Source organism: Haliotis asinina, chromosome 9 (assembly GCF_037392515.1).
Source record: "Haliotis asinina isolate JCU_RB_2024 chromosome 9, JCU_Hal_asi_v2, whole genome shotgun sequence".
Classification (NCBI taxonomy): domain Eukaryota; kingdom Metazoa; phylum Mollusca; class Gastropoda; order Lepetellida; family Haliotidae; genus Haliotis; species Haliotis asinina.
Window position 1 is genome coordinate 59,857,325 of NC_090288.1, and position 19,313 is coordinate 59,876,637.

General features: G+C 39.7%; 1 protein-coding gene across 1 annotated transcript; it reads left to right on the plus strand.

The window, feature by feature from the left end:
- Nucleotides 1-1,043: 1,043 nt before the first annotated feature.
- On the plus strand, nucleotides 1,044-15,649 carry LOC137297134 (nuclear factor interleukin-3-regulated protein-like). Its single transcript, XM_067829146.1, has 2 exons — nucleotides 1,044-1,383; nucleotides 13,347-15,649. The coding sequence occupies exon 2, from the start codon at nucleotides 13,381-13,383 to the stop codon at nucleotides 14,530-14,532; it is 1,152 nt and encodes a 383-aa protein (XP_067685247.1). The 5' UTR covers nucleotides 1,044-1,383; nucleotides 13,347-13,380; the 3' UTR covers nucleotides 14,533-15,649.
- Nucleotides 15,650-19,313: the final 3,664 nt, after the last annotated feature.

The window sequence follows — 19,313 nt, forward strand, 5'->3', positions numbered from 1 at the left end:
AAGAATTTCGCGAGTTTCAGCTACCCCACAAGTCGCTGTTTAAAGAATACTTACAGAATCATGCAAAAAGTATTTGGACACTTGACCTAATTTCCAAAAGGCTTACATATCAATTTAGTCTCGCATAAATAAATGTCTTGGATCTAATGTTCGTAAGATACAAGTCAAATGTTTCACACCGGTGAGAATTACTTACAATCACATAATTTCTGTTTAATTTTCCGTTGCTTATTTATCGAATAGCAACAATTTAATCATCGTAAGTACAGTGCCGTGAACTATGGAATCGTGCATTGTGGGGCCACGCGTAAGTTGATAAATGTGATGCCATTAGTCATTTCGTGGTCGCATAATTCAACTGAAATTATGTGCACAGAACACATGATTTTAAACGTGCCTGTCTAATTCGACAAAGGGGCATTCTAAACTCACATCATGAAAATATCTTTACTACAATGAAGTAACATGTAAGTCTACGGAAATGACCTCAAGTGTCCGAATACCTTTTGCACGGCTCTTTGGATTAAACTGTTGATTAAATAATGTTGTTGAAAGATATCATTATGTAATTGTCTTTCCATAGAGTCTCTGGCTGCACAAAATATGAATCAGCTGATCGATTCTCACATGGATTCGCAGAACATAAACATTCGTGAAAAGAGGACGATACAGTGCACCTGCACTAGAAAGGAAACGCATGCAGAGTATATTATTTTGCATATTGTCCTCTGACTTCACGGACAATCGTTAGATTACGCCCATTCAAGAAACACTCAGTCCGTGAAGGGGTTACAATATATGACAGATACCGACAAGTGGTTTGACGTCATTCAATTGTAGTCACCTGCTCGCATGAATGTGCTCACAAAATCCACCAAATCGTCCTATTTCGTCAACCCAGCCCAACACCATACTGCTGTGTGGAGGTTGTCACGGTCGTCTGAAATCAACATGACCCGCATGCATAACTACAATTGCACTACCACATCACACTGCCTCAAGTCAAATATGTAATTTACTTGTTACGTAATCGATTATGCAATACCTCGTGGCAGGAGCGATCCGCTTTTTACATGCACGGCTACCCACTGCAAATTTACCCTTTGTTTAACACGAGACATCCGGAAGAAAGTTGCAACTTTTATACCTGATATAAACATAATACCGAATACGCAATTTACGCATTTGGAAAAAAAATAATCATATTCGAGCTACAAGCGTCCTCTATTCGCCTATAACGCGTGCTCCCACTGCGCGGCTTCATTGAACAAGCCAGCTGCCCAGCCAATCACCAAGCGCAGTGCACACCGACTGACCAGTACAGTTTCAAGTGACCATCACAGCACGCTGACCACTGGGCTGAGAAGAGCGAGGAACGCTGTGGTAAGTATATATACCTATCTGTACTTTCTGTCCCTTATCACTTCCACATTGCATGGCATTTATCTAACCATCACGTAACGAGTTTTCACATGATAGTGCAATTATTACCCATTACGTATGTGGTTACGTAACTCCTCCTGGTGACCCTTGTTCTACCCCCCGAATGGCTGCCCCGAGTTTGTTTTGTTTTTACATCATCGCTGTCAAATAGCGTTGTGTCATCGTTATAGTACGAGAATTCGGAAGCGTTCTCAAACTACGTAAGTATTATTACGTGAAGCGTTTCGTCATCGTGTTCACCAGTCAATTAACAGCCTCAATGCTTTCTTTATACTTCGATAACTTGTTTTGATAATAGCAATATTTATATTACACATACGCCTATTATATCATGGGTAATTTTGCATGATAGGTGTAATGGCTATTTCATAATACTTTCTTGTAGACAAGTTACATATGCGCACAGGTATTTAGGACGACAAACTTGCAATGAATTAGTGTGTTCCTCTTGAGGTAAGACACAACGGTACTTACCCGATACGATAGTGATATAAATGACTACTTGGCATTTAATGCCAGACACACAAATACTACAAATAAAAACATTTTCTTTCGGAATTTAACCTGATCTTAGTCATGCATCTTAATGAAAAAAACATATGACTGTAACTTTCAACTTGGTATTGTCATATTTACGATTCCAAAATAATAGTTGATACATTTGAATGAGTGTTAATTTCTGAGGCCCAAGTTTTGTGAACAACTTGTGTATATCGTTACTGATTTTCAGTTAGCCTTCCACACAGGTTCCACAGCTGTTTACCTTATACACCCGCTGTTTCTGTTTCTGGCGTTTGCGTTTTATGTTTACATAAAATTATCATTGTCAGAAGTACAGCATTCTATGTTTTAAGTATATTCAACACTCGGCACAATGCTTTATCTTTTTCACGTAAGTGTTTATGTTTATTCTGTCTGCGTAACTGAATAATGATATTGATGAATTCATTTACCGAAACAAACCGATTCGTCTATGCATGTGCAAATGATCCAGCTAGATTCAGATATACCACAATACATGCGTCTGTTGTTCAATAGGACTCTAAACGCCAGGGCATCTTCTGAATGTGTAATGTGCATGCAAGCAATTAAAAAGGTTCCATTCCAAGATTAGGCTACAATATATTTTAAAGCGGAGTAAAGTCGTACACTATCTGCGGATAAGGTGTCTACAATGACGGCTATAGCTTGCCTTTGAATTCATTAAATGAGTAATAAAACCTGACGAAAGATATTTTGGGCAGAGAGATCGCAAAAGATCCTGTTGTGTCTCATAAACGGTCCCGGGTTCACAGAGACGCTTTAGTCTGTGAAGTAACGGGAAATATAGGATGTACTCTGTCAGATACGGTAAGACGAAAACCTTTACTTTCTCGTCAGTCTGATCAAAGAGTCCCGACAAATTAAAAGAATGAAACGGAATCTATTTTTCTCTCTCTCTCTCCAATGAACGTAATACCGAACGAAAGAATAAAATACCACAAAAAGACTTGAATTAAAGTTAATAACATATTTTGGACTAGTCTGATTGGCAGTTTAGTTTGTAGGGCCATTCGCAGAGAGAAATGTTTTCACAGTCAAAAACAGAATATACCATGAACAGAGTTAGTGGTTACTTTTGGGGCATTTATCTATTGACGTTTAACATGAAGCGCCAAATGAGTCAGAAGTATTCTGATATACAACGAAGTTTCATTATAACCTTCCAAAGACATAAAGCTATCTTAAAAAATCGCTTCACCAAAACATTACCAGGCTGATATACAAAAAATATCTACACAACATATCGTAAGTATATTTGCTCGAGATTCCTCGCACCCCACCATATTATCTCACAACACCATCCCCACCCCATGTATGTCAGACCTACCGTTATCCCACAACACTGGGGTCGTCACCTATAACCCCATGCTCCCTGCTGCCTACATAAACTACCTGATAATTCCACGAAACACCCCTGGACCACATCTTTCTTCTTACCGACAACATCCAACACAACCAACACCACCAACACCATCATCATCATCATCATCAAAGGGTTCTCCTTGACGCGGAAAACCTGCGTATATGAGGCAGTGTACAGTGAAAATACGCACAAAACGCTGCCTCGTTTCCGATGTAATGAAATCACTAATCAAAACCAAACAGTTCTATAGGTAATAATGCAATTGGTTGATTTCTCATTTCAAAGTGATTAGAAAGTACACACGATAATTCTTTAGAATTCAGGCTTTGATGCATATTCGTGAAAAAGAAAAGACATCATTAGTTGAAGATCGATTATCTTTGTAAATTGCTTGACCCCCAAATTTAGATGTTGACTCCCAAAAAATTGGAGAATCGCCCTGAGCGCCAAATATATATGTCTAGGGCGAACCCTTGTCATCATCTCACTTTTGGGTCGATCGTGTTTATACACGTTGACAAATCATGCATTGATGATTCAAGCATTCTTCATGTTGCTGGGATTTAAGCCATTTTTATTATTGTTCTTAATGGATCGTATTTGGCGTTGAAGTTTTTCTTGAATTTCTTGTTTGAGTGGCATTTTAGAAGCTGAGGTGTACAAATGGGACATATTGCTATGGACAACAACTTCTTTATTGCGTATGTGCGCATAGGATGACAACAGTACAAGAATCTGTATCGAACGTCGCACTCACGCAATAAAGAAGTTGTTATCCATAGCAATTTGTCCTATTTTTATTTTCTTGAATTTGTCATAAAGAAAAATACCCCAGAGCACGAAGTAAGAAAATATTATGCTAAGAAATTGCTAAAAATATTCTGAAGGATTCAAACAGAAAACGTGTGCTTTAAACAGCTCCACGAACTGATAATATAGGATTAGGATTGAATTCTAATTTATTGATGCTGATGATGAATGTCAGCACTCCATTGATGTGAAATATATGCATTACTGTGCATTATGAAAGGTATGATGCACATTATCATATTATCCTTTTAGCATAGGCATAATATTCTTTGTAAGACGATTATTGTTTTCAAAGAAAACTGTTCTTTGTGTTTGAACAGCATTGAGATGATTTCTTTTAAAATCCCGGGTAAGTTTCTTTCGAAAAGAAGCAGTATAAACACAACGGTTCATCAATAGATCTGCTCCCAACACGGTTTGTACATACACCCTGTGTTGTTGAATGTACAATGTACGTTGGGTAGCGCTTTGGACAGTGCGTGGAGTTATGGCGGAGCGATACGATTTTGCCATCATCATTGAAATCTGCCCCGGAGCCTGCTGCAGAGCTTCTATACATGACAACAATAGATTTCAATATTGGCTATATTAGATGACCATGCTATACATAGGACATACAATAGGCATCTTAAAAGCAGCTTTCTCCTCATTCACAAAACGGCCCTGTGAAAAAACTGTGGCCTTTTTATGACCCTCAGAGAATCTCTAAATCTGATGTAGTTGACGATGTGTATACCATACTATTGTTTGCGATCCGATTAAGATTGTAAGGCGATTATTCTCAGGTAAATAGTAAAGACTGGGGCAACAGTGACGGCAAGCTGGGAGGGGGTAGCAACTTTATGGGGACACGTATATAGAACGGGGAAATATGTTTTTAGACATATCAAATCACTGTTATGGACCACTAAAAAAATGACCTGTCATGGTGTACATAATAGTTCACAATTGCAGATGGCCAGCACGGGGAATTTCCACCACAGTTAATTATTTAGGTTTTTTCATGTTTTTTTTTATTATTTACATAATTAATTATATTTACAGACTTTATCTCAGTATTACGGTACAGTGCAGGTATCTTCATAATACAGAAGTGCAGTGTTTCTTGTAGACATTGTCAAATGTCATGTTGTTTACAAAATGGTCAAGCTAAGCAAATATGATTTTTTTGAGATTTTGTTTCATTAAAATGTTTTTATAAGATTTAGGGATCGACCACTTCATATTCCGTTGAATCTAAACAATGTTGGAAAAAATGGTCAAGCTAAGCAAATATGATTTTTTTTAGATTTTGTTTCATTAAAATGTTTTTATAAGATTTAGGGATCGACCACTTCATATTCCGTTGAATCTAAACAATGTTGGAAAAAAATTACAACGTTCTTTTTTGTTTGTTTGTTTTTTGTGGGGGAGGGGTTGTTCCATGAAAAAAAATTATAATTCATGGGGATATTTTTACAAATCCTCTCTACTCATTTGTCTCGCAGTCCCTGAACCGCATTATTTTCGCTTCAGTTCAACCCTTTCTCTAGTGCAAAAGCCCTATATGAATCAATTCTAGCTTTCCTAAGGTTCTAAATCTCTCACCCCACTGGGGCTTCTTTTCAATTTATTTCAAAATTATATATATTCAGAGACTAAGCGTAGTCTCCCTTTCTGCATGGGTGACAAGTTTCCTTTATAGAGGGCCAGTTTCTTTAAGCAGGCATATAGTACATATAAGCAAGAATTTAGTACATGTACTTGAGAACCAGTATCGAAATTCTGGTGATTGGTAAGAGAATATTTGTCCCTCATACAACATTTTATCTTTGATGTAATATTTCTCTTGAAGTAGTGAATTGTAATGTATATGAAATGTTCATGAAATATATGAAATAATTAAAATGAGCCAAGCATTTGGTCAGAAAGAGATTTGTCGAGGGAATAAAGATGGCCCCTTAATAAAATAGGATCAGTTACCAGTTGAACACACGAGAAGTACGTTAAAATAGCGAAGAAAACAAAACATTTTAATCACAATAAAATGAATTTCACGTCACAGATAGGTCTAATCAAATTGTTGTTAGATGTCTCACAAATCCATCACTGCCACTACGTAGACAAGTATGTATATGTATCCGTGACTTTCACAACAGAAATATACTTATGCATCTTTCATTAACGTGATTCGCTTTTCGCAGATCTTTGGTACTTTGCCTGCGGAAGGCGAGCGTGGATGACAGGGATTCACTAATACGATACTGGTGTTACCCGACTAGAGTTCAGATGAAGTATACCTTCATTTGACGTGTTCTAATTGTTAACACCGTTTTCCTCCAAGACTTAATTACCGGTAATTAACCGCCAGAACCCGAGAAGTGCGCCAGTGAGATCAGATACACTAGAAGGATGCGAACAAACAGGTCTCCTTTGATATCAGATCTCAGTTATTGGTGATGTAAGGGAACTCTATCTACACCTCCAGAGACCATGTGTAGCACATTGAAGCAGTTTGGAATGAGATCGGTACTAAATACATACATGCCCTTAGTGAATATAGATACCACCCAGGCAAACAGCTGAGCAGAACCCTTTGTAAAAGATACTGTAACTTCAAACCCTGTTTCCTTGATTCTATGAATGGTTTATATCAGTTTAAAAGGGCAGATTCATACAGGGAAAATAGTATTATTGAGCCTTAAACAGGTAAAACTTTGTGATTTTATATTGAGATGCTTTTAAATCCCCAACTGCACCCCTTCATTTAGGTGTTTCGCTTTTAGAGGTGAAAGGTGTCAGAAGTACTTTATTAATGGGAGACAAAAATTCTATCGTTATTGTTGAACACAAGCATATGTCATACTGACAGAAAATATTTGTTCGTTACAACTGAAATTTGGTCATAACACTGAGGAATTGACGATTAAAAAGTGTGCTCCAGACACGATTATTTACAGACTGCCGCCATATAGCTGGAATATTGCTGAGTGCGGCCTAAAACTAAACTCACTCAATCCCCTGGTTGAGAGAGATTGGTAGATACCACAGAAGAAGTCGTCGAATGTAGTAACATGGTCATCCATACAAACGTGCGGTACAACTTCGAACCTACGTTTGAAGTAAGTCTGCAATAGTCAATTTGACGGAAGTATGTCGTGTCATCGTTTTCTCCTCACTATCATTAGTTATGCATGTGTTTTACTGCCGAATATTTACGTTTTTCAAAAACCAAACGTATACCCACGCATGAAAGATATTTTTATTCTCTTCTATTGTCATTTCTTGATTTACAACACATGTTATATGACATGCTTTCAAATGATACATCAACCCAACATAGATACAATGTGTGAAGCCTAATTCTGGAGTTGCTGGAAAAGTGGCCAAAAACTAAACTTGCTCACTCCCTCAGACACATGAACGTCAGATCAATATTTTCAGACAATAGTGTAGCCGTTCACTTTAAGTTAATCAAGGGAAGATGGATCAAATGGCAACAAACTGATTTCTTTCACATAGAGAACCAATGACTCCCGTGCTGCTCTGAAACCTGTATTACGTCATTATAACGAAACTGGCGAGGTGCTATTGATTCAATGAAGCTGGATAATATCGCCATCACGATGTCATTGGTTGTCATTGGTCGCAATCAAATGACATTACTGATGCCTCTGGACCAAACATTGCTCAGCTATGCATATGATATTTAAGATACCAGATACACATTATTTAAAATTTGGAAACTGAAGCTCAACACTTGGTATTCTCATTATTGAGTTAATACAAAGTTTCCTGTTTGTTCCAATTCTTTTGTCACACACTGCTAATTTTGGAAGAATGATTTTGGATGATCGTCCAGTTTCATCAGTGTGTCATTTGGTATCACACATATCATCATTAGTCAATACAAGTTTGCAAATTGTCTGCAATCATGGCCCATTTCTGATGTCCCCCATAGCATGACATTGCTGGAATATGCTACTAAAAGCGGCGTAAAACTAGACTCACTCACTCGTCTCACTCACTCACCCACCCACTCACTGATTCACTCACTGATTCACTCACTCACTCACTTATATGGTCCGGAAAGATTATCTTTACATATTCTTCGGATAGGAAGAAAGAAGCGCAACATATGTTTGACATTTGGTACCAGCGTTCGATGTAATAGCCTGTCCGGAGGCCCAGGGCCGGTTGTTATTCTACCGGGCCGGCAGTTTCAAATATTTGCAGGCCTTTCTGACCTTCAGTTAATTATCAATACATGTGTGTTTTTCAACTGGAATCTTTCCCATATTTTTTCCTTATTAGCGCCGGGGAATGATCCCTTATCCATCATGTCGCGATAACTTAAAATTTCACCCCCTGGCATTTCAGCGTTTTTCGCAAAGGAATGTGTCACCCGTCTTTAACAAGTAAAATCTGTCTCTGAGCCATAGGCTTCGTTAACTGATTTTGCAGAAACTGTGAAAAGACTGTTTAGTCTAATTTGTATGGCTATAACAAAATGGCATTGCAGAATTCATGTGGAAATGATGGAAATGTTATACTTGATGCATCAGTAAACGAAGTGTTACATTTGGTGCAACAATTCATGGAAATGTTATACTTGATGCATCAGTAAACGAAGTTTTACACTTGGTGCAACAATTCATGGAAATGTTATACTTGGTGCATCAGTAGATGAAGTGTTACACATGGCGCAACAATTCTTATGGAAATGTTATACTTTGGTTTACAATTCTTCTTAGCCAAGTATCTACGTTAGATGCATGTGTAGTTGATGCAACTCAGCTCATTCGGTAAGATGGTGGACAAGCCGGGCAATGATGTCGGTGCGAACATTTACCGAGACAGATTGATTAATATGTAATTGGTGGGCTAGTAAACTGGTAAAAACAACCTTAAAATTAGAATTTGGGAATTAAACTGAAAGCTCCATGATTACAAAGTGGCGAAAATGGTAAAAGCACGTGACATATATGGGAACGTTGTATGGAAAGTGAAAGAAAGAGTGTTCTGTTGAAATTAAAAACTCCTGGAACCTGGAACCTGGAACCTGCATGTCTGCATACGTTTTGTTCTGATAAAATTCGATTAGAATTACAGATGGTAAATATGAAAATGAACCAGCGGCTGATAGAAAAAGGTTTCTTTTTGCAACCCCGTTCTAAGATGAGGCACATGCACTGTTTGTCTGTGACTGTGATGTTTCGGGCGATGATATCCGATATAAAACTTTAAACATATCTGTAATGAATACTAACAATGTTTCTAAAAATATACCCATTGCAGAGATTTTTTTGTTGGTGTGGGGATATCTTCTGGGAATTTTACAGCCAAAACAGGCATATCCCAAACCGAAGGAAGCTCGCACTCTTAACAAATGAGGCATTATAATCAGTTCCCAGAGTTTCTGAGAACTCTGAATATCTCTGTATTGGTATCACCGTGTTTATAAGCCGAATGGCACATTGAACATCCAGATATGACCCGATCACGAACATTGCAACATTAAGCATGGAGACTCCTTTCTTTTTGTATAGAGCGACGTTTTGGTGTAGCTTTCGTTTGCTTGTTAACATTGAAAGAATCATTTAGTCTGTTAACGACGTAAACTTCCAAAAGAGCCCTGCGCAATAAAGCTGTTAAGCAGAAGTTGTAATGTGACTCTGGTCAGCTTGTCATCAACTAGGTACCATCAACCATATCCCCCTCTAGAGTAGTTACATAACAGGCTGCTTCAACCACCATGTGGAAGTAATGACTAACATTCGCTCTAAATGAATTTTCCCAGAAACCCTTCTGAGCAATTCCACCCACATTGTTTACCCATGATAACCATTTTGTAGCCAGCCTGCGTCACTTAGGTTATAATTTACCAACACGAATCGTTTACTTTGTGGAATTTTATTGTTGGGTTACGCGCCCCCAAACACGCGCAGTAAGCCGTGCTAATTACATACCATGATCAGGGAGTTTAGCTGGAATGAAAACCTGACGACATGGTGTTCGGGTCGCGACAAGGGCATATTTACCTCCCCTGTTGTTCGCGCATGAGCTAATTTCCCCCTCGCCATTTATTTCCATTGTTGCGGTGTTTTAGCTCTTACTAAATGTGTAAGCCGTTGCCCATGGCGACGGTTAATACTTATTTTCTGAATATGGGTTGGTTAGCATTACTCAAATATGTACATAATAGATTTTTGGACAAATTTATCCTCGAATGTCTATTATATAAATACGTCGCGTATGTAAAAACGTAGTTTGCTATAAGTTATTCTCTGTCGTTTACATTACAAACAAATACAAGATATATAATACAGTAACGAAACTTTAGAGTTGTATGTTCATCTTGACGAAGTTTAGATGCTAATACTTCACTCCGTTCAGTAATTTGGGTTTTTTTATTATATGACAGCATTATGTTTTGATACTATTTGACAGATCCGTTATAACTTTTTAACGCATGCATAAAGTATTTCTTGCCAGCTGTTTTTGTGACGGATTCATAGTTTTTTACCAAAATCAGTAGAGAACGGGTACGGATGATTACTCTCAGTGTAGGTCGGGTTGCAGCCTTATGAAAGACCTTTACACCCCAACACAGAGGGGTTACTCAAGACATTCTGTCACATGCCACACAAACAGGGGCCTGACGTGACGGAATATGTATTTGAGAGTGTAATTGCTTGTCAAACGACCTGGGGGCTAACGAGTCAGATTAACTTTTGTTCGCGGCCTGTTCTGGACATATTTGTGACATAATTGTATTGATTCTGGCCATGTGGTCATTAGTCCGACAGTTCATGGAAAACAGATACAATAACGACCACAATGGGGGGAAATTGTATATTGATGGGGAGAAAAGTTACATAACACTCGCCTGTTGGCGCACACAGGGACACAGCTGTCGGCTGTTCGCGGCGTCAGTCGCCTTGGACAAACCCGTTCTGTTTTCATACGACATGTAACACTGTCATGGTTAAATATAACAAAATCAATATTTTAAGGGTAAGTGTGAATGATTATGTGTGGTGTACGACTAGGTTCGTATTGCGAAGTCACCTTTGTCTCACTCACTCACCCACTCACCCACTCACTCACTCATATCAGCATATAAAGACTTTAGTGGAGCAGCTATTATTCGTTAATCTGCCTTCTTTACCGAATTTGCGAATAATCATCTTGGTTTTCCATACAGATTAACATTGTGCCTTATTTTGACAGGAAAAAAGTTGACAAATTTGAATTCAGAGTGCCTGGACCTGGGGAGATTCTAGAATTGCTTCACTTGGGTATTTCGCATTGCAGAGATGGTAGTGTGGAAGGTTCATATATGTGCATGTAATGTAGTTCAGGAAACGGTGCGTGTGCTCTGAGTGTCAAGAAAATACACTTGGCACATACGTTGGACACTAGTCCTCATGACTGTGTATAGATCTGTTAATCAGTGGCCACGGGCAGTCGTTACAACGGTTGTTTGGGTTATACTAGCTTCAGAATTAAGCCTACCTTGTGGACACTGCTTGCCAAACAGTGCTTGAAGATATTATTGTGCGCGTTATACTATCTGCGGAATTAAGTCTACCATGTAGATACTATTTTGATTGCACGATGCCATTTAGAAAGTGGTCATATGCAACATATGTCATATTTTGGATGTCACTTTCTTAGTAAAGTACATCCGGGATTCGAACCCACACCCTCAAAGTCCAAAAAGTACAAGAATTTGTACTTTACTAAGAAAGTGACATCCCAAATATGACATATGTTGCATTAGACGATGCTTGTCAAATAATGCTTGAAGGTATGGTTGTGCGCGTTATACTAGCAGGAGAATTGGGTCTACCATGTAGACACTGCTTGTCAAGCAATGCAGGAAGATAAATTCGGCTTTTCAGACCAAAAGTCCATAAACAGTAGTGTTGTGATTGTACGACACGTTTCTTGACAGAAGCCAAAACAGCTTGTTTAATATCGACATTGCCATTTCACGTAACGATGATTTTCGTATTACTGTTAGCTCGTGTTACTGATAGCAAATAGTGGGAACACTATAGTCGAAATCAGAAAGAAGTCCAGATGAGGAAGAACAGGAATACTCCAGTTCCTATTGTGATGCGAGGTATTGTTGGTAGACTTGGTGTTCAGCCAGCCAGAGGTCAAGCCACACTATCTACATACCAGTGATCGGGTCGCTGCCCAATCGCCACGTACGTGGAATAATTACTTCAACGCACCCTACTAATTAGGAATCGGCCGTCAGTCCACGTTACAACATTGTCGGTTACGTGGCTTGTTTGGACATGCTGAATCGATCTCAAAGTACGGCGCATATACGCCATTTTGGTTGACTCAAACCTGATTATATTTCCACTTCCTCCGGTGGAGAGTTACTGAATTTTAGTGGTAGTCGAGCAGGATTAACAATATAGTCTAACAACTATATCATATCTTTCATAAAATCACTTCTTAAATCATCCTATCAAAAGATGATAAAGACGACCCCACAGACTTTCTTCCTTTTCATGAAACTTTGGTATTCTACTCTGGCCACATTTTCTAGACTTGCATGGGCTGTGTTAGCTATATTTGTGTCAGCATCTCTGCGGTGGTTTAGATTAACCATTGTGGTTTGCTTACTACCTGACATTAAGGGCGACGGACACGAACATTCAGATGTTACAGCCTTAGGGTGTGATAATTACACTGTAACAACCACCAGGACGGACATGCTGCAACCAACATATCTCACAAATACACTCAAACCTCCCTGAGCAACACAGCAAGAGGCGCTACCACGACTAGCATTGACATAGAGATAATAACTGTTTCTAAACGGCGATTTAAATTGTTTTATTTTAAATAATAATAAAAGTTGACTTTTCTAAAAGAACTCATCAACACAATGTGTCAGCTATTTGCGTTAATGCTCTGTGGATCCTTATTCAGGATGGTTTGATAGTTTTAGGATCCCGAAACACTTGCCCACCGAACCCTGCCTACCGAGTTATACTGAGCAGCAAAAGAAATGCAACTTTGACTTTTGTCAAGTTTTTAAATGGAAAATATTAACGCTTACTTTTATCAGATTTCATTTTTTTCGAAACTTGGGTTTCTTTTCCTGTTCAGTATACTTTCAAGCAGTACTTTGAACCGCACAAATGGCATACTATAATGATTAACGCTTGCTATATTGCAGACTGAACGTGACAGAGTTGTCTCCCCTGACAACCATGACCCATCACCAGCAATATGCGGCAGACAGCGCCACTTGGTTGACAGAACCACCACCACAGGATGGTCCGCACTTCATGCCAAAGGTTGTTCAAAGGCGAGCGAAGCGTATCATCCCAGATCTGGAGAAGGACGATAAATATTGGGAGAAACGCAAGCGAAACAATCTGGCCGCTAAAAGGTCTCGCGAGAACAAGAGGAAATTAGAAGTTGACATTCGTCATAAGATGAGCTACTTGGAAGAAGATAACGCTCTGCTGCGGAAGGAAATTGCGTTGATCAAGGCCAAGTTTGGGATTCCCCCCGAGCAGAGCCTCTTGACGCCAGAGGAACGTGCCCAGTGTATGCAGGAGGTGAAGGCGGCACAGGCTGCAGCGGAAGCCAGTAGTCGGGTTGGTTGTGATGACGTCGTCTACCCAGTCTCCTTACTGTCAGTCCCGTCATCACCACTCCAAGTCGACAGGAAACGCGGTGAGCAATCAGACAGCGACGACCACGACCGAAGCATGTCGGAGGACAACGTGCGGTCTGAGTCTGCGCACGTGCCGCATGGCTCTTCCGCGTACGGTCCTTATAACCCTTCTCTGACGTGGGGAGCGTCAGCACAACATTTCCAGCACAACGGCTACAACGACAACCAGCGACTACAAGGACTCAGCAACGGCTACAACGACAAGACCAATAACAACAACAACTACCAACGTTACACATCGCAGTCGGATAACCACTTCTCCCGGAATGTGTATGACTATTACGCCCATTACACGTCTCAAGGACAGTCCATGTACTCAACGGTCAACCACCTGCAAGGAGTTACCTCCCCTGCTGACCTCACCATCCGTAACAAACGATCCGAACAAGAAGTGATCATCAGTAACATGGGAAACAAAAATGGCGGCCCGGAAGCAGCTCAGACTCCCAACAACATATCATCAGGGATGACGGGGAACCTGCACATGGACTCGACTGGTCTTCACGCGCAGATGTCGCGGAACCAGGACCTGTACTCTCCTAACTTAGCCGTCATTGACCACGACGGCCCCGTCCTTGGCACCGACAACCTCAGGAGAGAAAACGTAGTGCTCAAAGAACGTCTGAACAACCTCACCTCGCAAGTTGAGAAAATGAAGAGTATTGTCTTAAAAGAGTGAAAGTATTATGACATTATGAAATGACTGAAGTCCCATATAGTTTAGACAATGATATCTAGCGGTGTTTGCTCATCGTGGTTACAGCTCAACCAAAGAATACTGTATCAATAGTTTGTTGTAAGCAGTGGTTCCATTTTGTTTGGGCACTGGCAAGTATGCAGTTGCCACCCTATGTCTTACCAGGTAGAATTAACATTGAAGACCGGAGCAGAGGCACCACTACACCCATCGGGGAGTCGAACTGGTCGATAATCGGGAAATATTGGTCTCATCGGCGAGAACCTGTTTATACTCTTCTCATATTCATTGCATTTAAGAAGGTGTATTTTAGCATGTCTTTTGGAAATGTTCGGTGAGCACTGCCAGTTATATGCTTTCATCAATCGTATTGTGCTCATTACCTACTTTACAATATTTATGGATTGTGTTTCACCTATATTTAAAAGCCGGTTTCTGTTAGCTGTCATGTTTTGATGTCTAAGAAATATATCAGTGAATAACTCCACGTAAGACTGAGACAGAAGTGAAGGAACACTTTTTTTCTCTTTATAGAGGAAATACGGTTAGCCATATTGTGCTAGTTTTACATTTTCACTGTGGAAGTATCACAAAATGTTAATGAAACTATTTATTTTCAAACCGGAAGTCGTGATATGACAGATGAAGCATGATTTATAGCATAGAATCAGAGGGTCCTTGGCCGTTTGGTGTGGTATAAACATTCTGAACAGATAGCTTTCTATGTTTATTACGCCCACTTGACAAGAACAGTACCAAGTTCATATCGATATGTGCTTTTCAGATATGTCTTCATCGTAATATACTCATTGTGGCTGTGTTGTGCTGCAAGTCACCGTTTACGCTGCGTTGGAGCGGAGGAACAGTACTCTTTAGTGTTATGAACGAACAACATACCATCTTGCCTCCTTATTTATGTATTTAACTATTTACAATATACATTTCAGTGGATTATTTACAGGTACTAGTTAAGTGTTTTGTGAGTTCATGTCACTACATTATATACTTGTTAGAAACTGCAGAATATAGTTACATTTATTGCATTGTCTGTGCTGTTTGTTTATCCTTATCGTGCAAATACAACATTCAAACATTTCAACCAGTCTCCTGTTTCCATTAAGTCGAGTGAGTGAGTGAGTTTAGTTTTACGCCTCACTCAACAATACTCCAGCTATATGGCGGCGGTCTGTGAATAATGGATTCTGGACCAGACAATCCTGTGATCAACAAGCATGAGCATCGATTTGCGCAATTGGGAACCGATGGAATGTGTCAACCATGTCAGCGAGCCTTACCACCCGATCTGGTTAGTCGCCTCTTGCGACAAGCATGGTCGTCTTTTATGGCAAGCATGGATTGGTGAAGGCCTACTCTACCCCGAAACTTCACAGGTCCCATTAAGTTGAGGGGCGGTGGTGTAGCAAAGCGGCTAAAGCGTTCACAGGTCACGCTGAAGACCCGGATTCGATTCCCAACATGGGCTCTTTGTGTACGGCTGGAATATTGGTAAAGCGGCGTAAAACTAAAGTCACTCACTCACCCATTAAGTCAGACAAGTGATGGGGGTAGGGAGCAAAGATGGAGTGAGGTGCATCTTTTCTGGATTCGAACTAGATTCATCGACACAACCTGAAACGTTTCACATCAACTAAGGAATTATATCAGGACCATGAGTCGTCTCAGGCGCTGCCATTCGCTGTGCAGAGTTGCGTTCCGTCAGTGCATCAGGAACCTATGACGGCTGGAAACCCTGTTGGACACGATTAGGTTTCAAGTTCCAGTCTTTTAAAACAACCATACCTTGGCTTATTCACCATAGTGATGAAAATAAAATAATATCCACATCACTGCGAGAAGTGGAGCAGTGTGGCAGCCTTGCAGTTAAACCGTTTGCTTGTCACGCTGAAAAACATGGTTCGATTACCCAAATGGCTATATATGTGTGAAACCAATTTCTAGTGCACCCAGTCGTGATCGTTTTGGATTTTACTAAAAATCATAAAAATCGTAAAATCATATTCACTATAGTCTGTTTTCAACAACTGGACCGGACACTGTACCCATACTTTTGTCAATAAGGACACGCACTACTTCCAAGTCACCAACTGATGTAACTTAAAACATCACGTGCCAGTATATGAGACAAGATTGACAAGACAAGATGAGACCTGATGTTCAGCTCAAGCACATGACAAAATTTGTGTGCTGGGTCGGATCAGGGTAGATGATCACATTTTAATGCAGTTGTGTCACTATGAGATGTGAATACGCCATCGGGTAGGAATGCCAGTGTGTCGTTATTTGCAAGATTTCAGGGTACTTGCCAGTTGAATGATGGTGTATACATAAAACTCTAACGCCTGTTTGCAGTGACACCCTACTGGTGAATTTCACTTTAAACAAATAAGTAAATCGAATAGTGAAATTAAGATTGCGAATCCTCATAATAATTATTGTATCTTGCAAGTTAAACATTTAGATCTCGGGATTTGTCCAAATCAGGATTAATGTTGTTTAACAAATGATTATAGTTTCAATTCGCTATTAATGATTTGTATTAGATGTGGGTAAGACCAGTACCAATAATAGCGATTGGCAAGGTTTGCAATTGGCAATTTACACCGTACTCAGAAATATTCTAGCTGTTGTGGCGGCGGTCTGTAAATAGACCAGACAATGCAGTGATCAGCAGCATGAGCATCGCTCTGAGCTAATGCGAATCGATGACTTGTGTCAAGCGAGTCAGCGAGCTTGACCACCCGATCCCGTCGCCTTTTGTGGCATGCATTGGTTGCTGAAAACCTGTTCTTTCTCTGATCTTCACGGATCCATATCTTTAAGTGTGTACATGCCAAAATAAACACTACAGCTTTCAGACACATGCAGTTACTTTAACACCAAATGTTTATGACCATCCAGGTGTTTCTCAAGAACACGTGGATGCACACGCATGAACTCACGCACACACACGCGCGCGCGCACACACACACGCACACACTCGCTGTAACACTCGCTGGAATTGCGGCGAGGGACATTTTGTTATTACACAAAATCATTAACGATAATGAGACTCACTATGTGCTCACAAGTAAGATTGCATAAACAAATATTTTTAAAAGTGACGAGGGCGGTAAGACGTACTGGTTTGAATTTTTTGATAGAAAAAATAGGGAGAAACACATTTTCAATTTTTGTCTCAGAAATACAGCTCGGGAAGTTTAGCAGGTGTTAATGAGTTATAGATTCAGTAACACTCGTTCTTACAGACGCTCATTCTTATAGTGGACAAAAAGATGATCTTGACGTGGCCAGGTCAGTTTTTAATGTCAATAAAAAATTGTTTCTGGCGCAAATAAAAGTGATGCCCGAGAAACATCATTTTCATTTAGCCTTATCATTTTGCTAACAGCGTTAGTATTCTTCCCCTAGTCTTTTAGTCACGGTAGTAGATCAACTCTTTGTTTTGACAGTTTGTATCATGACCCTCACTGGCCCCTACCAGGTGGGACCCTGAATTTGATTACAGTAGAAGCTGTCAAAACCGGTATCTGTCTAATCCAGCAAGTTGGCAACGGCATAAAATCCATGTCCGTTCCATGGCTTGTACATTTATCATCACATCTACAATCCGGCACATTGTCTAAAACGTTTCCGCAGTCCCAATGAGTGCCGGATTAGACAGCTTCCACCGTATTACGTTATAGGCAGGGGTCCACTCTGGGAATGCACCATTCTATTGAGAGAATTGAGGAAAGGTAAGAATTTTTTCTCAGCATTCAAAGTATAACCACTGAACTCACACACACCGTATAGTGAATGTTTCTATCATGCATATACCTCATGTTATAGTTTTTCTGCAGTTATATCTATTACAAACTCATACACGAAGCAGTGAGACTCGGTTTACATCGAAATTTCAATGTACACCTTTCTGAACTTCTAGTAAATTTACAAAGGTGCAATAAATATCCACTCTGCGCTTATTTATTCACACTTTAATATTTGCCATTTCAACAGTTTTGTGACAAACACTATCTATGTTATGGATATCTTATGTAAACAATGCGCTGTAGTATATTATCTTTTATTCCTCCATAGTGATGAATACGGAAGTCTGTCTAAAATTCCCGGCATACTTCATACTGCCATTCTACATACACATGCTCCAGTTAGGCTGGCTGGATGAACTGGATATTGCTATTGTAGTGACTAGAAGAATGACACAGTGTTGGTCTTGCATACACGTACATCATAGTAAGAAGAAAACAAAGGGGTTATTCTTCAGAATTTTAAGCATGCTGATTGATGTAAAAATATTTTCCGACATAAATGTCATGTTAGTTGGTGATTAGTTTGTGTTTGAGAAAATTAATGTCAGTTTCAGTCACATCGTTGTTGGATTAAATTCAGGTTGAATTAAGCTCGCAACTGCGAGGTTACCTAGTGAAACAGTAGTGCAGATAGGTATCTCAATGTGTATAAACATCACTGGATTACAGGCGATGGGAAAATGTTACAAATCAAATCAATTCCATTTGTTTTATCGGCATGTGTGTCCTCCTACAGATGTTACTACTAGCAGGTTGGAAGTTTCAAGCAAAGAACTTTGACGTCTCAGACGTAGTGCATAGTGAATATAAAGTTGTAACTTCACAAATAACGCTTGTATCATTAGACGTAGGTTGTTGAAACTAGTTTTTTTATTATAGAATGTGCGGACAGACGGAAGGTACTTAGATTGTAAGCTTGCTAAAGCTGGACAT

Coding starts and splice junctions, on each gene's coding strand:
- LOC137297134 (XM_067829146.1), top strand. CDS start 13,381: ATGACCCATCACCAGCAATATGCGGCAGACAGCGCCACTTGGTTGACA.